The 19,082-nt window shown below is 37.6% G+C and overlaps 2 protein-coding genes and 1 non-coding gene across 11 annotated transcripts in view; 2 read left to right on the top strand and 1 right to left on the bottom strand.

Annotated features, from left to right (window-relative positions):
* The window catches only part of GANC (glucosidase alpha, neutral C), a 76,918-nt gene extending 75,518 nt beyond the window's left edge, over positions 1-1,400 (bottom strand). For 2 of the 8 annotated variants that reach the window (XR_015252601.1, XM_086710449.1), the window contains exon 1: positions 445-1,349. Coding sequence is in view for 3 of the 8 variants with exons in the window: in XM_086710449.1 (XP_086566575.1) it covers positions 445-473 (29 nt within the window). In the remaining 5 variants the exon portion in view is untranslated. Of the gene's footprint in view, positions 1-444 lie in introns of all 8 variants that reach the window. The other 6 variants (XM_086710447.1, XM_086710444.1, XM_086710445.1 and 3 more) reach the window with 6 other exon arrangements.
* Positions 1,401-1,426: 26 nt separating this feature from the next.
* Positions 1,427-19,082, top strand: part of TMEM87A (transmembrane protein 87A) — a 40,976-nt gene continuing 23,320 nt past the window's right edge. For both annotated transcript variants that reach the window (XM_086710454.1, XM_086710453.1), the window contains exons 1-7: positions 1,427-1,716; positions 2,986-3,046; positions 5,966-6,051; positions 8,908-9,021; positions 11,207-11,260; positions 11,337-11,381; positions 15,984-16,101. In XM_086710454.1, the coding sequence (XP_086566580.1) occupies positions 1,561-1,716; positions 2,986-3,046; positions 5,966-6,051; positions 8,908-9,021; positions 11,207-11,260; positions 11,337-11,381; positions 15,984-16,101 (634 nt within the window). In that variant the 5' untranslated portion in view covers positions 1,427-1,560. The remainder of the gene's footprint in view (positions 1,717-2,985; positions 3,047-5,965; positions 6,052-8,907; positions 9,022-11,206; positions 11,261-11,336; positions 11,382-15,983; positions 16,102-19,082) is intronic.
* LOC112856547 (U6 spliceosomal RNA) lies at positions 6,806-6,907 on the top strand. The gene has a single exon (XR_003223120.1). It is a non-coding gene; the product is annotated as a U6 spliceosomal RNA (small nuclear RNA).

Here is a 19,082-nt window from a genome sequence, read left to right as displayed (position 1 = left end):
TGGCTGTACTAAAAAGTTGTTTTCTTGGAAGTAATCAAATCTTTCACTAACATAGTCTGTGTCACTGTTTCCTTTAATCAAGCGTGCAAAGATTAGAGAAATTTGCAATCCTTGCTTTTCAGCTTTGAAGAATGAACTCTGTAAAATATAGGAAGATGGGGGTGTAGCCTGAAATTCATGTTAGGGTTCTGATCACAATTCTTCCACTGTTCTGTAAACCATCCTGAAAATATTTTGTGAGGGACTAGCTATTAATATCAACTAATTCCCTGGGGAATTGAGACAACTGGTAAAGATTAAATACACAAATATCCAACATGCAAATAAGAGGCCATTCAAACAATCAATAAAACCTTCAAACCTAATGTTGCTTTCAGGTACTTTCGGGTACTATCTATTCCCTACTGTCTGAAGTCAGTCCCTGCAGGACCAGGGGGCCTTTACCTGATTTCCTCTTTCCCAGCAGCTTCCATGGCTTCCCAGCCCGTCGGACCGGCTCTCAGCTCTTAGGCCAACGCCAAGCGGTGTTTTTAAAACACTGAAGGGCAGTCTTTCTAAATTACAACCAGCACTTCACCACCATCAAGTTCTTGGGAAATGGAGTCCTCCCCAGGTCCTTAAGAAGTGGCAAAACTACACGTACTCCTGGGGTTTCCAGGCCCAAACTAGCGTTTCTACGGAGATTTGACAAAATTTTCTTGTTTATGAGTGCCAACAAGGAAGTGCTTTCATTAGGAACCGCAACTGTCTTTGTAGCGGAGGGGGCGTGTACTCAAAGAGCTCTAGAGGATAAAAATCTAGAGCGTGAGAACCAGGTAGTACAGAGACTGCTTGCCCGGCCCAGGTCAAACGTCTGCAGGTTTATTTCAGTGACCCTCACGCCACAGATACTGAAAACTGGCCCACTCTTTCCGTTTTTAGTTTTAAGTTGAAAGTGCCGGACTGTTCTGTACTGAAGGTGGATGTTCTCCAGACAAAGTTCTACTGCACCATCATGCTTTTCAGCGCTACAACGATTTTTTTTAAGGGCTTATCTAGTACAGTAGATACAGCTTAGCAAGTGCTTATACTACACCACTGCCAAATTCCAGTCCTTGCTTAAAAACCTCCAGAAACCAAGAACTCACTACTACCTGCCAAGGAGGCAGTCAGACTTACAGCTTTCCCAGACTTCTGGACCCCGCGTCTCACTTTGACTTAGAAGGTATGAGAGGCGGGGGCGAACGAGAGGAGAGAGCCAAACGCTACACGAGGTGCTTGCTTAAAATCCCCAGCCCCTTTAAGGGGCGGGAGAGAGGAGAAAAGCAGACCTACGCGGAGGTGGCTTTTGATTAACATCCTAACACTCCAAGGTGACCAGATTACGACGGGACGACGCCTGCGCTTTCTGCTCTAAACCTCACACGAGACCGTGACGACTGGCTTAGGGAGGGGCTGCTGGGCGGAAAAACAAACAAGCCCCGCTAGGTTTCGAGGACCCGGATGATCCCGCCCCCAGAGCAGAGCCGGAAGAGGGCGGGGCGAACCGGAAGACGGTGAAATGCTTTCGGTAGGCGCTCCATGGCTGTGAAGATGGCGCCGGCTGCGTGGCTTCAGGTGCTGCCTGTCATTCTTCTTCTTTTGGGGGCTCAGCCGTCCCCATTGTCGCTCCTTGGTGTAGGACCGGCACCTGTCGCTGCTGCTGACCGATCCAAGTGGCACATTCCGATACCGTCGGTGAGTGTTCACTTCAGAAGCAACTGAGCCTGGACGAGCAAGGGGTGGGGCTACGGCGGCCCTAGGGGTCCATGAAGGTTCCGCAAAAGTCCGCTTCAAAAGGGGTGGAATTGCCTGGAGCATCTGTGTCGCTGGATAGCAAGGATCCACTACCCTGGAACGGAAAGCCGTGCACTTCTGTGGGTAGGTTAGCAGGAGTGCCAGAGCCGCTTCAGGAGCGGAGAAGAATGGTGGAATGGTTTCTTATCAGCTAAGTCAGAGAGAACTTTCAGTGCCTTACGTGAGACGTGTAAAGTTGATGGATGATAGGTGGAGAACGGTTTCCCTTTCAGCTGAAGTTTCACAGAATCCAGTGACCCCAGGTTGGATGAGAGAGATCTGTTTATAGGTGTCTTTATCACTTTTTCCCTTTGCACTTTTTGTTACTGGATGATTGTACTTACGAAGTTGTTTGATTTCCTTTGCACTTTCGAATGGTTATTCTAAGCCTTGTGTGATGAGGAAGCCTAGGCATTTAAAAAATATATTCTAAAATGAGAATGGCTGAAGTGGTAGAAATTGTGTTCTAAAATTTGACATGGTAAAGGTAGGCTGTCTTTTGGACAACTTACTAGATAGGTTGACCCTTTCTGTCCCCCACCTCACTCCTTTACACCTCATTGGAAGTAAGAGTTTTTATAGTCCTGTGAGCTCACAAAAATCGGATGCACGCAGGAAATGCCAAAAAGCAATAGTCCTATTGAAACCACGGTGGCCTTTTTGTTTGATTCTGCTTTGCTCACTGGTTGTAATGTCCAAATCTTATTTGTGCTTTTATATGGCAAGCATTATAGCTTTTGTTCGTTTGGTGAAGATCTTCAGGTTCTGAATTTTAGCTATTGTTACTAAAATGGTTAATAGTTAAATCTGTTCATAGAATAGTTTATTTAAGGAAATGATTGGTTATTCTGAACAGTGATTAGTGAGTAAAGCGAATGAACTAATTAAGGAGTACCTCCCATGAAAATTTAAGTTGGGATTTCTAGCAGTTTCTTTTCTAGAGTCCTTGCTTCATGGCCTGTGGGGGAAAAATCATGTCTCTGCACCAAGCTACAGAATTCTGCAGTTTGGATACGGTTGAATTTTACTAAAAGGAAGGATATCGATTTTGTTGTTGTTTAGAAAACTAACTTAAACATTTTATAAGTTTAGGTTTTTTTAACAGTTACATTCTGCCTTGGGAATTAAAGTGATCTATGCTAATTATCTTTCTCTCCTTTATCTTTGCAGGGGAAAAATTATTTTAGTTTTGGAAAGATCCTGTTCAAAAATACCACTATCTTCCTGAAATGTGAGTTTTTGCATTTCATGAAGTTTTTATTTGAGTGATCTTTAAACTTTTAAATTACCTATTTTCTATCTCTGATCTTCTCTAAACATAAGTTTTGAAATTTAATAGTCTGGCATTTTCTAGGCATAAACACGTAGTATAAGTAAGGTCTTTTCCCTGAGTAATCTTCAGAATACTTGTGTGAACTTTATTTTCTTCTCTTGTTTTTCTGGTGTTTACACTTTACAGTTAGACAAATTATGTCTGATGGTATTTTAATCTACCCTCTGTTAGATACCACCAATTTTGCTTTTGTGTGCTTGTTAGGTATTTACTGAACAAATGACTTAGGTGTCAGACCTTTGGCTCTGCACGAATATGTTCAGTGATCCTTTGTTTACAGAAGGAGTATTTTGCTATTTAGATCTTTGGAAGAGGAAGCTCAAAGATATTATCAGGAAGTAGGGATTACAAGGAATTAAACCAGTCTGTCCAGTGAGAAACCACTGTATCTGAATCCAAAATTTCCCATTGCACATTAAAGAAAAGCTTCCTTTTATTTTTGAAAATGGTTTTATTTTAGGGAATAAATGATCATGGATAGCTCTATTTCAAGATCAGGAATAAAAGTTCAGCTCGGTTCCCCGGGTGGCTTAGTCAGTTGAGCATCTGACTTTGGCTCAGGTCATGATCTCACGGCTCGTGGGTTTGAGCCCCGCGTTGGGCTCTGTGCTGACAGCTCAGAGCCTGGAGTCTGCTTCAGATTCTCTTTCTCCTTCTCTGTCCCTCCCTCTGCTCTGTCTCTCTTTCAAAAATAAATAAATTAAAAAACATTATTTAAAAAAAGTTCAGGTCATCCATATGTGCTTCTATGCACATCTTTCTTTATGAAAGTGCAAAGTTATAAGTTTTAATTGGATGATTTTATTGTTTTAATCATCTAGTGTGTACTTATTAAAAACCTATTATGTGAAGCACTGTTTTAGACAGTAGGAAAATGATAGAAAAGGCCCTCTCTCTTACTGAGCTTACAGTTTAGTGGGAGTGAAGGGGACCTATAGAATTTCTATGAAGAGAAGACTATATCCATGAAAATACAATCTCTTGACTAATGACTTCAGTTTGGTTTAAATTACATTACTCTGACAAACTGGTCAGTCTTAAGAGGTTGGTGTGCTAGATACAAGTAACTCTCAGGGAGAACAGTGTTTTTGGTCTTTTGAGATAGCTTGACAACTTGCATGCTGTTCTACCTTTTTATTATGTGTAGTCTTTTCTTACCTGTATTTTGATCAAATGGTGCTTTGCCAAGTTGCACAAGCTGCATATTTTGTAGTGTCTGCATTTCATATTTTTGGAGAATTTGAAGCCTCTGAAAATCACATTATCTCTCACTTTGTTACTTCTCTGCTTTCTCACATATGCCTTGACTCTGATTTTATACTTTTGGGCGTATGGTAAATAGCTTTCCATGAAATTGCTAGGACCATTTTTGTCTCTTAAATCTAACCATTCAAAGTTCTGAATGGTGTTTTTTAACATAATAGTATTTTTGCAGCCAAGTTTTCCTGCAGATCTTCTTTCAGGGGATTTCCTTATTAGCTTCTGTTTAATCTCTCCTTGGTATGGTTCTTCTGAGTAGTTTATATTGAGATTGCAATATCCTTTTTATCATTTCTGTAAATTCTGTTCAGCACATCAGAGTTTTGTGTATTTTTAAAAATTTTTTTTAATGTTTATTTCTTGTTTATTTATTTATTTTGAGAGAAAGAGCGCTCACGCACACACATATTGGCAAGTCAGGGAGGGGCAGAGAGAGAAGGAGACAGAATCCCAAGCAGGCTCTGCACTGTCAGCACAGAGCCCGACATGGGGCTTGAACCCATGAACCAAGATATCGTGACCTGAGCTGAAATCAAGAGTCAGATGATTAACCAACTGTGCCACCTAGGCATTACAGAGTTTTGTGTATTTTAATTGAACCTTGTAAAAAAAGTGTGTCACTTGAAAATTAATTTGAGAAAATAAAACAAATATTAGGTGCCCGTCTTACGTTAATCAAAATTAGATTCCTAGATGCCGTCATGTTTATCTTTGTCATATGTGCATAAAGCAGGTATCTTAGAGTTCCATAGTGCAGCTGCAATCAAAGATAAGCTGACTTCCAGGTGGGACAGCTGATCAGTCATATAGTCAGATTTATACTCTCAAATCTTCAGACTAATGCATTGGTCCACTAGAATATTGTGTTCCAAACTACGTTTAATGAGTTACGCAGCCACTATGATTTCGTGAAGTTCCTTGAGGCTTCTCTTAAGGTGGGTTTTGGAAAGAGTCTAATGCTCTTACGGTGTTGCTTTTGCTCTTCTGCCTTCCCCAGCCAGGTTTGCTTTTTGTTTGTAGTTCTTTGTCTTGTAGTCTAGTTTGGTATCTTTTAAAGTCTAAGCCATTAATTTTTCCCTCAGTAAAGCTTTGAGTACTGCTTTGTGATGTCCCTAATGTTATTCCTTGTCTTTCCAGCTAGAATGTAGCCTTTTAAGGGTCCTAGTCTCTTCTGGCTTACTGTCAGTTAGCTTTGTATACTTAAGTGCTCTGCTCAGTAAATATTTGAATGATAATAGAAGAGTGGTTTTAACTTGGGACTGCTTTGTCACTTCCAGGTTTTTCCCAGCAGAGAACCAGAAACTGAGGTTTTAAGGCATAAAAAAGTAGATAAACTTAAGCAGGTCAAAAACTGCTCTTTTGTGAATAACAGTACTTACTTTTATCTGAAGAATATCCAGTTATTTTACATAAATTATTTCATTACCTCAAGTTTGGAGAAGGGATGGTCTTTGAGTATCTAAATTTAGCAGGAAAAAATAAGATGTGTGGTAACAGTTTAGGAAAAATGCTTTGTTTGGGACTCATCTTTATTCACAAAGTTTTCTTCTTTTATAGTTGATGGAGAACCTTGTGAGGTATCTTTGAATATAACCTGGTATCTGAAAAGTGCTGATTGTTACAATGAAATCTACAATTTCAAGGTAAGGAATATAAGATTAACAAACTTTTTCTTGGACTTTAGATATCATCAGGTCCTAACCTGATAGAGGGAGGAGTGTCACATAGCTAGGAGGAGGTAGGAGACAAGCTGAAGTTAGAATCTGTGCTTCCCAATTTATAGACTTACTGTACTAGCAATTCACAAACTTTTTGGTCTCAATCCTTAAAAATTACTGCAGAATCTTGCTTACTTTGGCAGCACTGTAGAAGTGCTGACAGTGCTGACTCTATCTTTGGCCCTCCATCTTGTTCATGTGTGTTCGATTACCTCTCTTGAGGGGCTGCGTGTTCCAGACCCCTTGGAGATGAATATACATACCTTAAAAATGTTCACCAAGGCTGGGACAGGGGGAGCCTTGTTTTGGCCTTCCATTAATCTGTTAGAGATAACATAGTCTTTCCCCCTCCTGATGCACAGTTGGTGCCACAAGATCTAATTAATGCTTAGCTTTTAATTAGATGCATGCAAGCCCTTTGGAGGTACATGGGAGCCCTTTGATCTCACTACAGTGTCCTTTTGTGTGTCCCCTCACTGTGTAAAATCTGTGGACTAAGGTCTGGACTTTGTGGAGAATAATTGCAGCTGCCGTGAATCATACTCTGCCCATTTCCCTCCCCCTGTCAGGAAGTTACCCCGAATAAAACTCTGCATAAACTGTAGAGAGTCGCCTGCTTTGTTTTCTGGTCTTAAAATACTTTCTCAATTTGGGGGGTACTTTACTGTCCCTCCCCCACCTTCTAACAAGCACATATACTAAAATTGGAACAACACAGAGAACATTAGCACAGCCCCTGCACAAGGATGACACGCAAATTTGTGAAGTGTTGAATATTTAAAAAAACCATTACTGCAGTCTCCAAAAAACCTTTGTTCATGTGGGTTACCGTATTAGAAATTAAAACACAAAATACAAAAAATGTTTGTTAATTTATTTTAAAATAGCAATAATAAACCATTGCATGTTAACATGAAAAACGTTTTTATATGTTAAAAATAAAACAATAAATAAAAATGTCTTTTTCAGAAACGTAGAAGAGTGGTATTACTTTGTATTTTTGCAGCGCCTTTCATTTAATGTTGGATAATTGAAGACAGCTGGATTCTTATATCTTCTTCAGTTTATTGTGCTATATTATTTTGGTTGAAATGTGGCCTCACACAGATACATAGTTGGAAAAGAGAATGATATCTTAATAGTGTTTTCAGATAATTGTAGATACTGTTTTTTGATCCTGTACCAAAACATAACAAGTAGAGAGAGTTTCTTAAAGGTTGGTGGCAATGTGGAATCTGAAACCATATCAGTGGGTTCTTTTTCTACTAAGTGAGTTGGTGTGTCATGCACTGTGGTCTTTTATCCATGTCTGATTTTGTAACAGGGTTTATTTAGAAAATACTTGTTGACTGATTTTTATCATTCTTTCAAATACTACCTCATTTTACAATTAACTTGAAGTTATATTTGTTAGCATCACCCTCTGTCACATCAGAAACTCCTTAAGTACTGGAGGCTGTTGAGCTCATGGTGAGGAAGATACAAGTTTTCCGAAGTCCAGTTTTGGCTTGGAAGTTCAAATTTTGTCATTGGCAATAATACTGTCAGGTGTTGTCCTTGAAGTGACAGCCTTCCTTTGCCCATTTTCAAGAAAATATTTCCCAAATAACCAAGTGTGAATAACTAGTTTGTTATTCTTTTAGGTAAATGAAAAAAGTGGATAGCTTAGGTTGTAAGTCAAAATAGTTGTAAAGTGTTTTATCTCAAGACAGTCATTGATAGTATTTTGCATGTTTTCCGTTTTGTCTCATAGAATATTTAAAAAGGCATGTGCTCACAGTCCAGATTTAATAATATTAATAATTTTTGCTGCTTTAGTGAAGCATTCTTATGTAAAACTGGTATTTAAAATTATTTTTTAAGCTGTAAGTTTGTGACTGACTACAATGACGACTGGTATAATTAGGTGCCACTGCCTTGGTTCCTGATAAGGGGCAGCCATTTTATCCATCATTACTTTGCATTATCAGTACAAGGCAAATAACATTATCATTTTATTAGTAGTAGTATGGAAATAATTTTAGACCTCATTTCACAATTGACATAGTACACTGTACTTGGGCACTGAAGATATATGGCTCCAGTGTGGATTTTTCAGGCCTTTTTCATTCCGTTTCTGTTCTCCATTTGTTATTCTCTTCCTTTCTGAAGATAATCTAACTGGTCTTTTAAAAAATGTCTGCCATTCACTTGGTTTTTCAAACCTTAAGCATTTTGAATTTCTGCCTTGTGTTAGGGTTTTACATTATCTTTTTTGTGGTGTTGATTTGTTTTTTGCTCGTTATACAATGTTGGATATGACTGCTAATGATGAGGACTAAAAGGATGGAAGAACTTAGAAATGATAATATGTCCAGAATGTAGTTTGAAGCATTATTGATGTTTCTCTTAATCAATCACTAGTTGAATTTACAGTTAAAAACTTCATACATTTGAAACTTGCGATAAGCTGGTCAAGAGCTTAGCAGATCCCCGGATAGGTAATACAAGTTAAGAATGTCAAAATTATCTTGGGTTGCCATAGGACAGAATTACAGAAATGACAAGCAGATAGTTGGAGATGCAAAACTGGAGCTTAGAAAAAAAGGGAGAATTCTGTACGTTAGAGTCCAATACCATTAGATTCTTGGACATTATTACAGTGTTTATTTGATGTTGTAAGTTTTTAAAATAGCAAATCCAAAACTGTACCTGCCCTATAGGAAATCTATCTGTTATCTTCTAAATACTTTACTTGTGAAAAGTAAGTTGTGTGTGTTGTATTTTCTCTTGTTTTTCCAGGCAGAAGAAGTGGAGACATATTTGGAAAACCTTAAGGAAAAAAAAGGCTTGTCTGGGAAATACCAGACATCATCAAAATTGTTCCAGAACTGCAGTGAGCTCTTTAAAACACAGGTAATGTTTGATAGTGGTTGGAGGGAAATAGAAGAGATAAACTACATAATACCTCTATATTTGGTGATCTCCATTTCCCACTTCTGAATTCTTTGTTCTGACAGAAATAAGTTAGAAGCATGTTCTGTTAATTGCACATTCAGCCACTTAATATTTATCTCATCAAAAAGAGGATGTGCTTTCCTTTGTGTGTAAAAAGCAAATCCCCATTTTTTATTATGGTAAAATATAAGTAAAATTTACCATTTTACCTATTTTCAAGTGTGCCGTTCAAGGGTATGAAGTACATTTGCACTGTTGTGCAATGCAAGTTCTGCCCTTGATCTTAGCCAAAAGGCCGAGAAGCGATGCAATGCAAGTTCTGGAGATGGCTAGTGGTATACTAGTCATCTCTAGAACTTTCTCATCATCCCAAACTGATACATCATAATCATTAAACAATAACACCCCCTCCCCTCACATCGCTGGTAACAACTACTCTGCTTTTTCTCCATGAGTTTCACTATTCTAGATACTTCACAGAAGTGGAATCATATAATATTTGTCTTCTTTCCCTTAGCAGGATGTTTTCAAACTTCCTCCATATAGCATGTATCCACTTAATTCCTTTTTAAGGCTGAATAATAGTTCATTGTACATGTATACCACATTTTCTTTATCCATTCATCCACTGGTAGACATTTGAAACTTCCAGTTTTTCAGTTCTTTTGAGATCTCATTTAATTGATACATTCCCAGAAATACCAGTTTTCTAGATTTTATTGTTACAGGCCTGAACTCAACCTTTTTTTGAGTAAAGGGGAAGAGGTGAATAATATGTATTTTTAATGCTTACATATATGTAATCATGTAAGCGGAATTGTGATTCTAAAATCTTTTCTTAGAAATAGAATATGATGTCAGTTTTTTGATAGAAAAATTACATGTTTTATAGGTGTCGAAAATAGTTATTATTAACTGTAGCCTTTTCTTTGTTCTTATTGCATTTGAATACCGCTTCAGAATATTTAGCAAATTGCCTTGAAGAGGCAAAGCATTCACGGAACGCTAAGTTTTCTGTCCAGTTATTAGAAATAAAGTTTGTTGATGAGACTTTAATAACTAGTAATTGATAAGCAAATAAAATAAAATTGATAATTGAACTATAACAGTTGATAATTGAGTTCTTGTCATAGCTTAGATTTTATGGATTTGGAGGAGAAAGAAGATATCTTTAAAATGATAGAATAAGAAAGCTGGAAAAAATGTGATGTTAGTTAGGGGGCTTTCATTTAGTTTTTATAAGTTTATCCCCTAGCTTGGGAGGATTGGTTGGCCTTTCTTAGATTTGATCATGGAAAGCTACCTGCTGTATACTGTTGCCCTAGGTTCACTGCTTTTAGATCTGCTATAATCTTTCCAGGGTCTTAGCATATTATCCCTATTGGTAAGGTTATCTCTCCTTCTTCAGTCAAATGTAACAGAGTTGGAATACATGCTCTAATTACTCAGGAAGGAGAATGCTTCATCTGCTGATACCTGGTAAGAAAACATTAGTGTGGTTTTGTATAGGCATGGAGAGTGTTGTGGTGGAATGAGCATTAGACCCAAGAGTTAGAAATCCTAAGTTGAGGGGCACCTGGGTGACTTAGTTAAGCGTCTGACTTCAGCTCAGGTCATGATCTCAGGGTTTGTGGGTTCAAGCCCCGCATTGCGCTCAGTGCTGACAGCTCAGGGCCTGGACCCTGCTTCAGATTCTGCCTCCCTCTCACTCTGCCCCTCCTCCACTCACACACTGTCTCTCACTCTCTCTCAAAAATAAAAATAAACATTAAAAAAAAATTCTAAGTTGAAATTCCATTTCTGTATCTAAAGCTTGATAGCTTTGAGCCATATTTTTCTCATATGAGGCAAGAGAGGGAACCATAAGATCTCTCTATCCTAAGCATATGTCTTCTGTTTTAAGGTTTTTTTTATTCATAAATATTTTTAATTCTTAACAGAGAAATTGAGTGGCCCGTTTAGTTTGATAGTAGTTTTTAGTTCTCACTTGTTTGTGGTTAATTGGAAATCTTCTGTCTGTCAATGCCATATTATTTAGTGTTACAGTGTATTTTGCTTCAACCATGTTTTTATAGGTTTTGAACTTTTTTTTTTTTTTTTTTTACTATTAAACATTAATTTTAATGTTATGTTTTTTTCATAGAGCTTTTCTGGGGATTTTGTACATCGATTGCCTCTCTTAGGAGAAAAACAAGAGGTAATTGTTTTCATTGTTATGTATTTCTAAGCATAAAGTAAAAATTCTAAATTAACTTTCTTTTTTTAATGTTTAGGCTAAGGAGAATGGAACAAACCTTACTCTTACTGGAGACAAAACTGTAAGTGTAGTAGGAAATTTGGGGCATTGACACATATTTCAGTTTTCTTATATTTGTGTTGAATTATCTTGGTATCCTACTATTTAATGTTTATTTATTTCTGAGACAGAAGACAGAGCATGAGTGGGGGAGGGGCAGAGAGAGAGGGAGACGCAAAATCCAAAGCAGGCTCCAGGCTTTGAGCTGTTTGCACAGAGCCCGACGTGGAGCTCGAACTTACAGACCGTGAGATCATGACCTGAGCCCAAGTTGGACGCTCAACCCACTGAGCCACCCAGGCACCCCAGTATCCTACTATTTAAAAAGGAAACCTAAAAATGGAGGTTTAAACACCAAAATGTTAGGGAACCTGGGTAGCTCCATTGGTAGAACGTGTGATTCTTTAAAAAAAAATTTTTTTTTATTATGTTTATTTATTTTGAGAGCGACAGAATGCCACTTGGTGGGGAGGGTCAGAGAGAGATGCAGACACAGAATCCGAAGCAAGACCCCAGGCTCTGAGCTGTCATCACAGAGCCCGACACGGGGCTCAAACCCATGAGTGTGAGATCATGACCTGAGTCGAAGTCAGATCCTCAACTGACTGAGCCACCCAGGCGCCCCGAGAGCATGTGATTCTTGATCTTAGGGTCATGAGTTTGTATCCCACTTTGGGTGTAGAGGTTGCTAAAAATAAATAGGTAAATAAACCTTAAGCACTAAAATGTTAATAATGGTTGTTGTGGATAATATTATGAGTGACTTTTATTTTCTTCCGTGTTTCTTGTATTTTCCATATTTGTTATAGTCAGTCTTGTTTTTGTAATATTCACCCCATAAATGTTACTTGTAAATAAGAAGGAACTTTTTTTTTAAGTTTATTTATTTATATTGAGAGAGTGCGTGGGCAGGGGAACAGCAAAGAGAGAGGGAGAGAGAGAATCCCAAGCAGGTTCTGCACTGTAAGTGTGGAGCCCTGGAGCTCAAACTTATGAACCAGGAGATCATGACCTGAGCTGAAGCCAAGAGTTGGACACTAAACTGACTGAACTACCCAGGCCCCGCACCCCCCCCCCCCATTTTTCCTTTTAAGTTTTTAGCCTCTCAATAGCCCCACCTCCTAACATTGCCTGGGGCAGCCATGATGTTTCACAGTTGCTGCTGAGAGTCTTTGACAGTGCCCTGAGTATAGGGTCCTTTCCACTGAATGAGGTTGAATCAGGTCATAAAAAATAAGCCCTGGGCATAAAAGATAAGTGCCAGACAGTTCTGCCCTGGGTTTTAGGGCATCTCCAAACTTTTCCTGTTTTTTCCAATGGCTGCCAAACTGCTGTTTTTCCACAGCTGTTACTGCTGTGGGAACTTTGGTTTCAGGGAGCTTGTAAGAGGGACATGGGATGAGGATGAACAAAAACACCACAAGCTTGCTTTTCTTAAAAAAATTTTTTTAATGTTTATTTATTTTTGAGAGAGAGAGACTGAGTGCGATCAGGGGAGGGGCCAAGAGAGAGAGTGACACAGAATCCGAAGCAGACTCTAGGCCCTGAGCTGTCAGCACAGGGCTGGACGAGGGGCTCAAACTCATAGACTGCTAGATCATTACCTGAGCCGAAGTTGGACACTTAACCTACTGATCCACCCAGGAGCCCCTGCTCAATGTTTTTATAAAGCTAAAGCTGCTCTAAAAAAATCTATTAATTTAAAAAACATTATAATGGCAAATATATCACATTATTGCTTAAATCGAACCGTAAAATTGAGTTAATAAAAGCGTTAAATCTGTTTTTAGGGAGTAGGGGCAGCAGGGAGAGGCCCCTTTGTCTAAAAAATGTCTTACCAGAGCTTTAATAAAAGGGGATAGAGGTGCTAAACTTGTGAGAACCCTTTAAAAATAGAATTATGAAACTATTCTCCTCTTAGGCAAATTTTCAGGAAGAATGTCGAAAGATAGTTTTTTAACTTCTTTTGACTATACTCTGACTAAATGCCTGCAAATACTACTTTGATATTCAACAGGGTCATCTTTCAGCCAGCTTTAATCACTAGGAACAGAGCTCAAGCCTTGAGAAGAATTAAAAAGAATGCTATGCACAGAAGACCACTAAAAATGCACAATTACATATGTCCTGTATGCATATAAATAAATATTCACTTACAACAATTTTTTAAAAATACAATTGATAACAATTTAACCTGACAAACTGTATAAAATCTATTTGAAATTATAACAGTCAGTATGAGGAAAGAGGGAAGCTCAATCTTATTTTCTTGGGACCATAAATTGCTACAATTTTTCTCCAGAGCACTTAGACAAGCACAAGAAAAGTGCTTATAAAATGTGCATACATTTGGACCTAGCAACTCCACCTCTAGGAATTTAGGCTAAGAAAACATAAATGTGCACAAAAATATAGCTAGACATCATTTGCTGACAGCTTAGAGCCTGGAGCCTGTTTCAGGTTCTGTGTCCCCATCTCTCTCGGCCCCTCCCCTGCTCACGCTCTGTCTCTCTTTCTCAAAAGTAATAAATATTAAGAAAGGTTTTTTTCCTTAAATTGAGCAAAAAGCGGGATTCCCACATACCGCCTCCACAAATGCGCACTCACACTTCCCCACCATGGCCTTCCTGCACCATTGTGGCACATTTGTTACAATTGATGAACCAATGTGGACACATTGTTACCAGCCAAAGTCCATAGTTACATTAGCTGCTTTAGTTCTTTGTGTTGTACAGTGTTTGGTTTTTAACAAATGTAAAATGACAGATATCCCCCATTATAATACACCAGAATTGTTTCATTGCCCTAAAAACCCTCAGTACTCCTTCTACCTAGTCATCTCCCTCCCCTCAAGCACCTGGCAATCACTGATTTATTTTTATGTTTTTACTTTTTTAAATTTTTTTAATTGTCTCCATAGTTTTGCAGTTTTCAGAATGTCATATAGTTGGCATTGTATAATGTATATAGCCTTTTCCGATCGGCTTCTTTCACTTAGTGTTACGAATGTAAGGTTTCTTCATGTTTTCTCATGGCTTGATAGTCCATTTCTTTTTAGTGCTAAATGACATTCCATTACCTGAATGTACCACAGTTTATTTTATCCATTCACCCATTAAAGGACATCTTTGAAGGAGCTAATATTGGTACCCATCTGATGGGGTTATTGTGAAGATTAAAGACTGTGATAAATATTAAACATGACAGAGTGCCTGGTATCTGAATGTTATTTTTACAGGGTCAAAATATCTATATTCCAGAACTAAATGGAAACTTTATAAAATACTAGAATATGAGAATTAGTCCCTTTTAAAATTTGTAAGAGGTAGTTTTAAGATATATAAGATTAATACCAGAGCAGCTTGTTATGCCTAGTTTTATTGGTTATTGAATAAGTTCAGGAAAGGTTCAGTCAATATGGATAAATAGTACATGATGTACCTGTAACTTTGAAGCTCTCAGTTTTTCTCATAAATTGCTCCTGAATTTTGTCGTAAAGAGTCCTTCAGGCAGAGATAAACCAATGAATGATTCAGCATGGCATTTATGTTCTTAAGTTACTGAGATAACCTAGGAAATGTATAGCTGTGGAATCATTTAATCTACTTTGACACTTGGGTTTGTATCATGGAATGTAATTTTTGAACTCTCGTTTTAGCTTTTTCTTGGGTTGTAGGATAATTTGAGCATTTGAGAAAACCTGTGGTTCTACAGGAAAACACATAAATACGCAAAATCTGTTACCCAGTTTGAGGGTTTTCATAGATCAATGAAGCTTACTCAGTGGTGTCTGGACAAAAGTATTTTTTAAGACCACAGGTCATAAATTGCAAGTCTAAGTAGCAGTACCTCCTTTGACACACAAAGAAGAAGCCAGCAATTTTCTGTGTTCATCTCCTTTATCTTTGTGTTTTAGTCTTGTGTTTGTGAAGGTCCATTGTCCCACCTAGCAAGTGTGGCAACAAATCCTCGAAGGCTTTTTGCTCAGGCTATGTATAAATTCACTGGCCTTGGAGCAGATTCTTCCCAAGTAACCAATTTTGTAAACATGGAGGCACTTACCTCCACTTCCTTTACTTTGAGGAACAGTGACTTTTTCTTTCCACATAGACCAGCCATGATTAAATTTTTGATAAAGATGTGAATGCTTCTAAGATATTCTGGTAGTCTTGAGAAGAACATTGAACAAAGAGAATTAATTCAGGAATTAGTGTTTATAATGTAATTCACTGTCAGCATCATGGGTGTTTTTGTTTTGTTTTGAGATGATTTAAATCTTTTTAGTTCATCCATATGAAACATAACCAAGTATCCTAGCATGGCTTAATTAAACAGATTCAATGTAGTGATTTTTAGCTGAGGTTTTCCTTGTAAATAAGTGTTAAGTATGTGATTTTTGTGCATAAAGCTATAACATGTCCTGTCTTTTAGTACCTTATAGTCTTACTTTATTGTATGTACTATAAACCTGTTTGTTTTATTGTGCCTACCACTATTTTAATGAATGGAAATGAAGAACTCATCCATATTCCTGGGCACATTCTGGAACAAGATTTTCATATTAACATATGTTCTTAGGTTTTAATACTTGTAGATATGTTGTCCTTTTTTTTTCTCTCTCCAGGCAATGCACGATCCACTGAAAACTTGGCAAGATGCACCATACATTTTTATTGTACATGTTGGCATTTCATCCTCAAAGGAATCCTCAAAAGAAACTTCACTTAATAGTCTTTTTACCAGTAAGTACATTTTGTTCCTCTTTACCATTCGTATTATCTAGTTGTGTCATGTGTAATGGGTAGTGTAAAATTGCTTTAAGGGAGGGAATAATTAAGAATGTTTGTTGTGTATCAGACAGTCTTAAGTACTTTGCTTGTACTTTCTTCATTTGATCTTCCTATTTTTAGATTTTTTAATTGGTGTTATCTTTTCAGTATCCTGAAAATAGACTTGGCAAAACTTGATTACCAACTCAAAACTTGGAAATTTTTGAATTAATTGAGTTTGGTAATTTTTTAATGTCTCAGTTTTACTTAGTGTTTTTTCTAATCTTACTAACCCAGTTCATGGGTCACCATTCCTTACTTGGAATTTTGTGGTCATTTACTAACCAGTCTTATTTTCTGTAGTTCTTTTTCTTCTTCTTTTTTTTTGCTTCTTCCTTCTTTATAGTTTGCTTTCCACCCCTCCTTTCTCAAGTAGAATATTGAATAGGAACAGTGATAATGACCATACTTCTCTTGCTCTTGACTTTAATGGCAATATTAGCACATTTCACAATTACGCTTATTGTAGACTTTTCAAAATATTCTGTGTTTGGTTAAGGATATTTCTTTTCCTCGTTCACTAAGTGTATTTTTTTCTGCCCTTTTTTTTTTTTTTTTTTAGTATGAGGAATGGTCAGCTTTATCAGCTGTTTTGATTGTGTTGATTTAACTGATCATGTAGTTTTCCCCACTTAATCTCTTAATGTAATACATTATATTAATTGATTTTCTAATGTTAAAGCATTCTTGAATTTCTGAGATGCCAATATTTGGCCTACACACACACACACACACACACAGCTGGCTTCTGTTTTCCAGAATTTTATTTGTAATTTTTGATCTATGTTCATAGTAGGATTGGCCTATAATTTTCTTTTCTTTTTTCTTTTTTTTTTTATGACATATTTTTTTTTTTAAATGTTTTATTTATTTTTGAGAGAGCAAGCAGGAGAAGGGCAGAGAGAGAAAGGGACAGAGGCTCTGAAGCAGGCTTTGCATGGAGAGCACAGGGCCCAATGCAGGGCTCAAACTCACAAACCGTGAGATCATGACCCAGGCTGAAGTCGGATGCTTATCCGACTGAGCCATCCAGGTGCCCCTATAATTTTGTTTTCTCATACTGTCATCTATGGGTTTTAGCATCAAGGTTATGCTAGTCTAATGAGTTGGAGAATGTCCCCTGTATTAAATTCTATGGAGTAGTTTTTGTAAGGGTAGGATTATCCAGTTTTTGAATGTTTTGTAGAACTTATGATAGTGTTTTGGCCGAATGTTCTTTTTTTCCCTTCCTCCATAGAGATTTTAAACAACTGACTAATTTTCTTTAATAATATGTTGTTTTTTTAGTGATTCTATTTTTTCTTGAATCAGTGTCGTTTTTGAGAAATTGTCCATATCTTTCAAGTTTTCAACTGTATTGGCATGAAGTTATTAATAGTATTTCTTTGCAAAAAAAGAAGTATCTGTAGCTTTTTTCATTCTTTTTTTTTTTAAGTTTTTATTTTGAAAGAGAAAGAGTGTGCAAGTGGGGGAGTGGCAGAGAGAGGGAGAGAGAAAGAGTGTCAAGCATGCTCTGTACTGTCAGCAGAGCCTGATGCAGGGCTCAAACTCAGGAACCATGAGATCATGACCTGAGCCAAAACCAACAGTCAGATGCTCAGCCACCTGAGCCACCTAGGCACCCTCTCTTTTCACTCTTATTATTGTCTTTGTGTCTACTTTTTTTAACTTTTTAAATCTTTATAGAATTGTATTTTACTATACAACAAACCAACAAACTATTGGTATTTGCTATTTCGTTATTTCTTTTGTTTGACTTAATTTAAAATTTTAGTTTTTTATAGTTTCTTGGGTTGAATGCTTTTAATTCCTAATCCAGAGGTGGCTCTTATGCTCCATAGTTATATGGGGTATAGCATCTAGGTAAGCCAGCAGCTGGCCTGGCACAGTTTCTGGGCCTAAGACATATGTGTATCTTCCTGTATTTCTAGGGCCACAGCTTTCTAGTAAGTTGTAATCTAAGGCAGCAGTTGCCAACATTTACTTTCAGCCTTCTTTCTTTGAAAAGAATGGAGGGGCGCCTGGGTGGCTCAGCTGGTTGAGTGTCCAACTTCAGCTCAGGTCATGATCTCGCTGTTCCCAAGTTTGAGCCCAACTGCCGTAGCTTGCTTTTTGGGCCCAGAGTCAAACATGACCATAGCTTCAGCCTTATATACTGTTCTAAGTTTTTGTTCAGTTGTGATATTTGGAGGTATTTATCTTGTTTTCGGGCTTATGTCCTCGTTTTGTTTTATTCATCTATTGTTTGGAGCTAGGAGGAAGATACATTGAAGCATGGACTTGACTACACCGTGTGAAATTCCTAGAATTTTCGAAAACACTGTTACCATCTTTTTTCCCTTCAGTAAATCCTTGATGTTTCCCCATCGCCTGTAAAATGTTTACATTCTGCAGGAAGGCTTATAAAACTCTGCAGCTTGTCCCAGTTTACCTTTTGCTGCTTTCTTTTCAAAATGCTACTATATGGTACTATGTGCAGCCTCAGACTACATGTTCTTTAAATATATATCACGCATTTTCACGCCTGTCCTTGTTCATGTTGTTTCCTCGTCCCAGATGGCCTTTTACTTTGTCCTGGGAAATACACATTCATCCTTTAAGGACTGGCTCAGAAGGATAGTTCTCTATATTGCTTTCCTACTGTCCCTTCTAGCAGAAAACATCTTATGTATCTTTTTATCTCCTGTTTTCTGTAGTGTGTGTCACATAGTAAGTGCTCAATAAATGTTATTTTATGTTGTGGCATAGAGCAAGGGGTAGCCAAATTTTCTTAAAGGGCCAAAGAGTAAATGTTCTGTCTACTACAGCTACCCAACTCTGCCATTGTTGTGTAAATGCAACCTTAGATAATATGTAAGTAAGTGGATGTGGCTGTTTTCCAATAAAACTTTTAT

Source organism: Puma concolor, chromosome B3, assembly GCF_028749965.1.
Source record: "Puma concolor isolate L17-30 chromosome B3, mPumCon1.1.hap2, whole genome shotgun sequence".
NCBI lineage: Eukaryota > Metazoa > Chordata > Mammalia > Carnivora > Felidae > Puma > Puma concolor.
The sequence above is the reverse complement of the archived record's forward strand: the minus strand, read 5'-3'. Positions and strand labels throughout refer to the sequence as shown.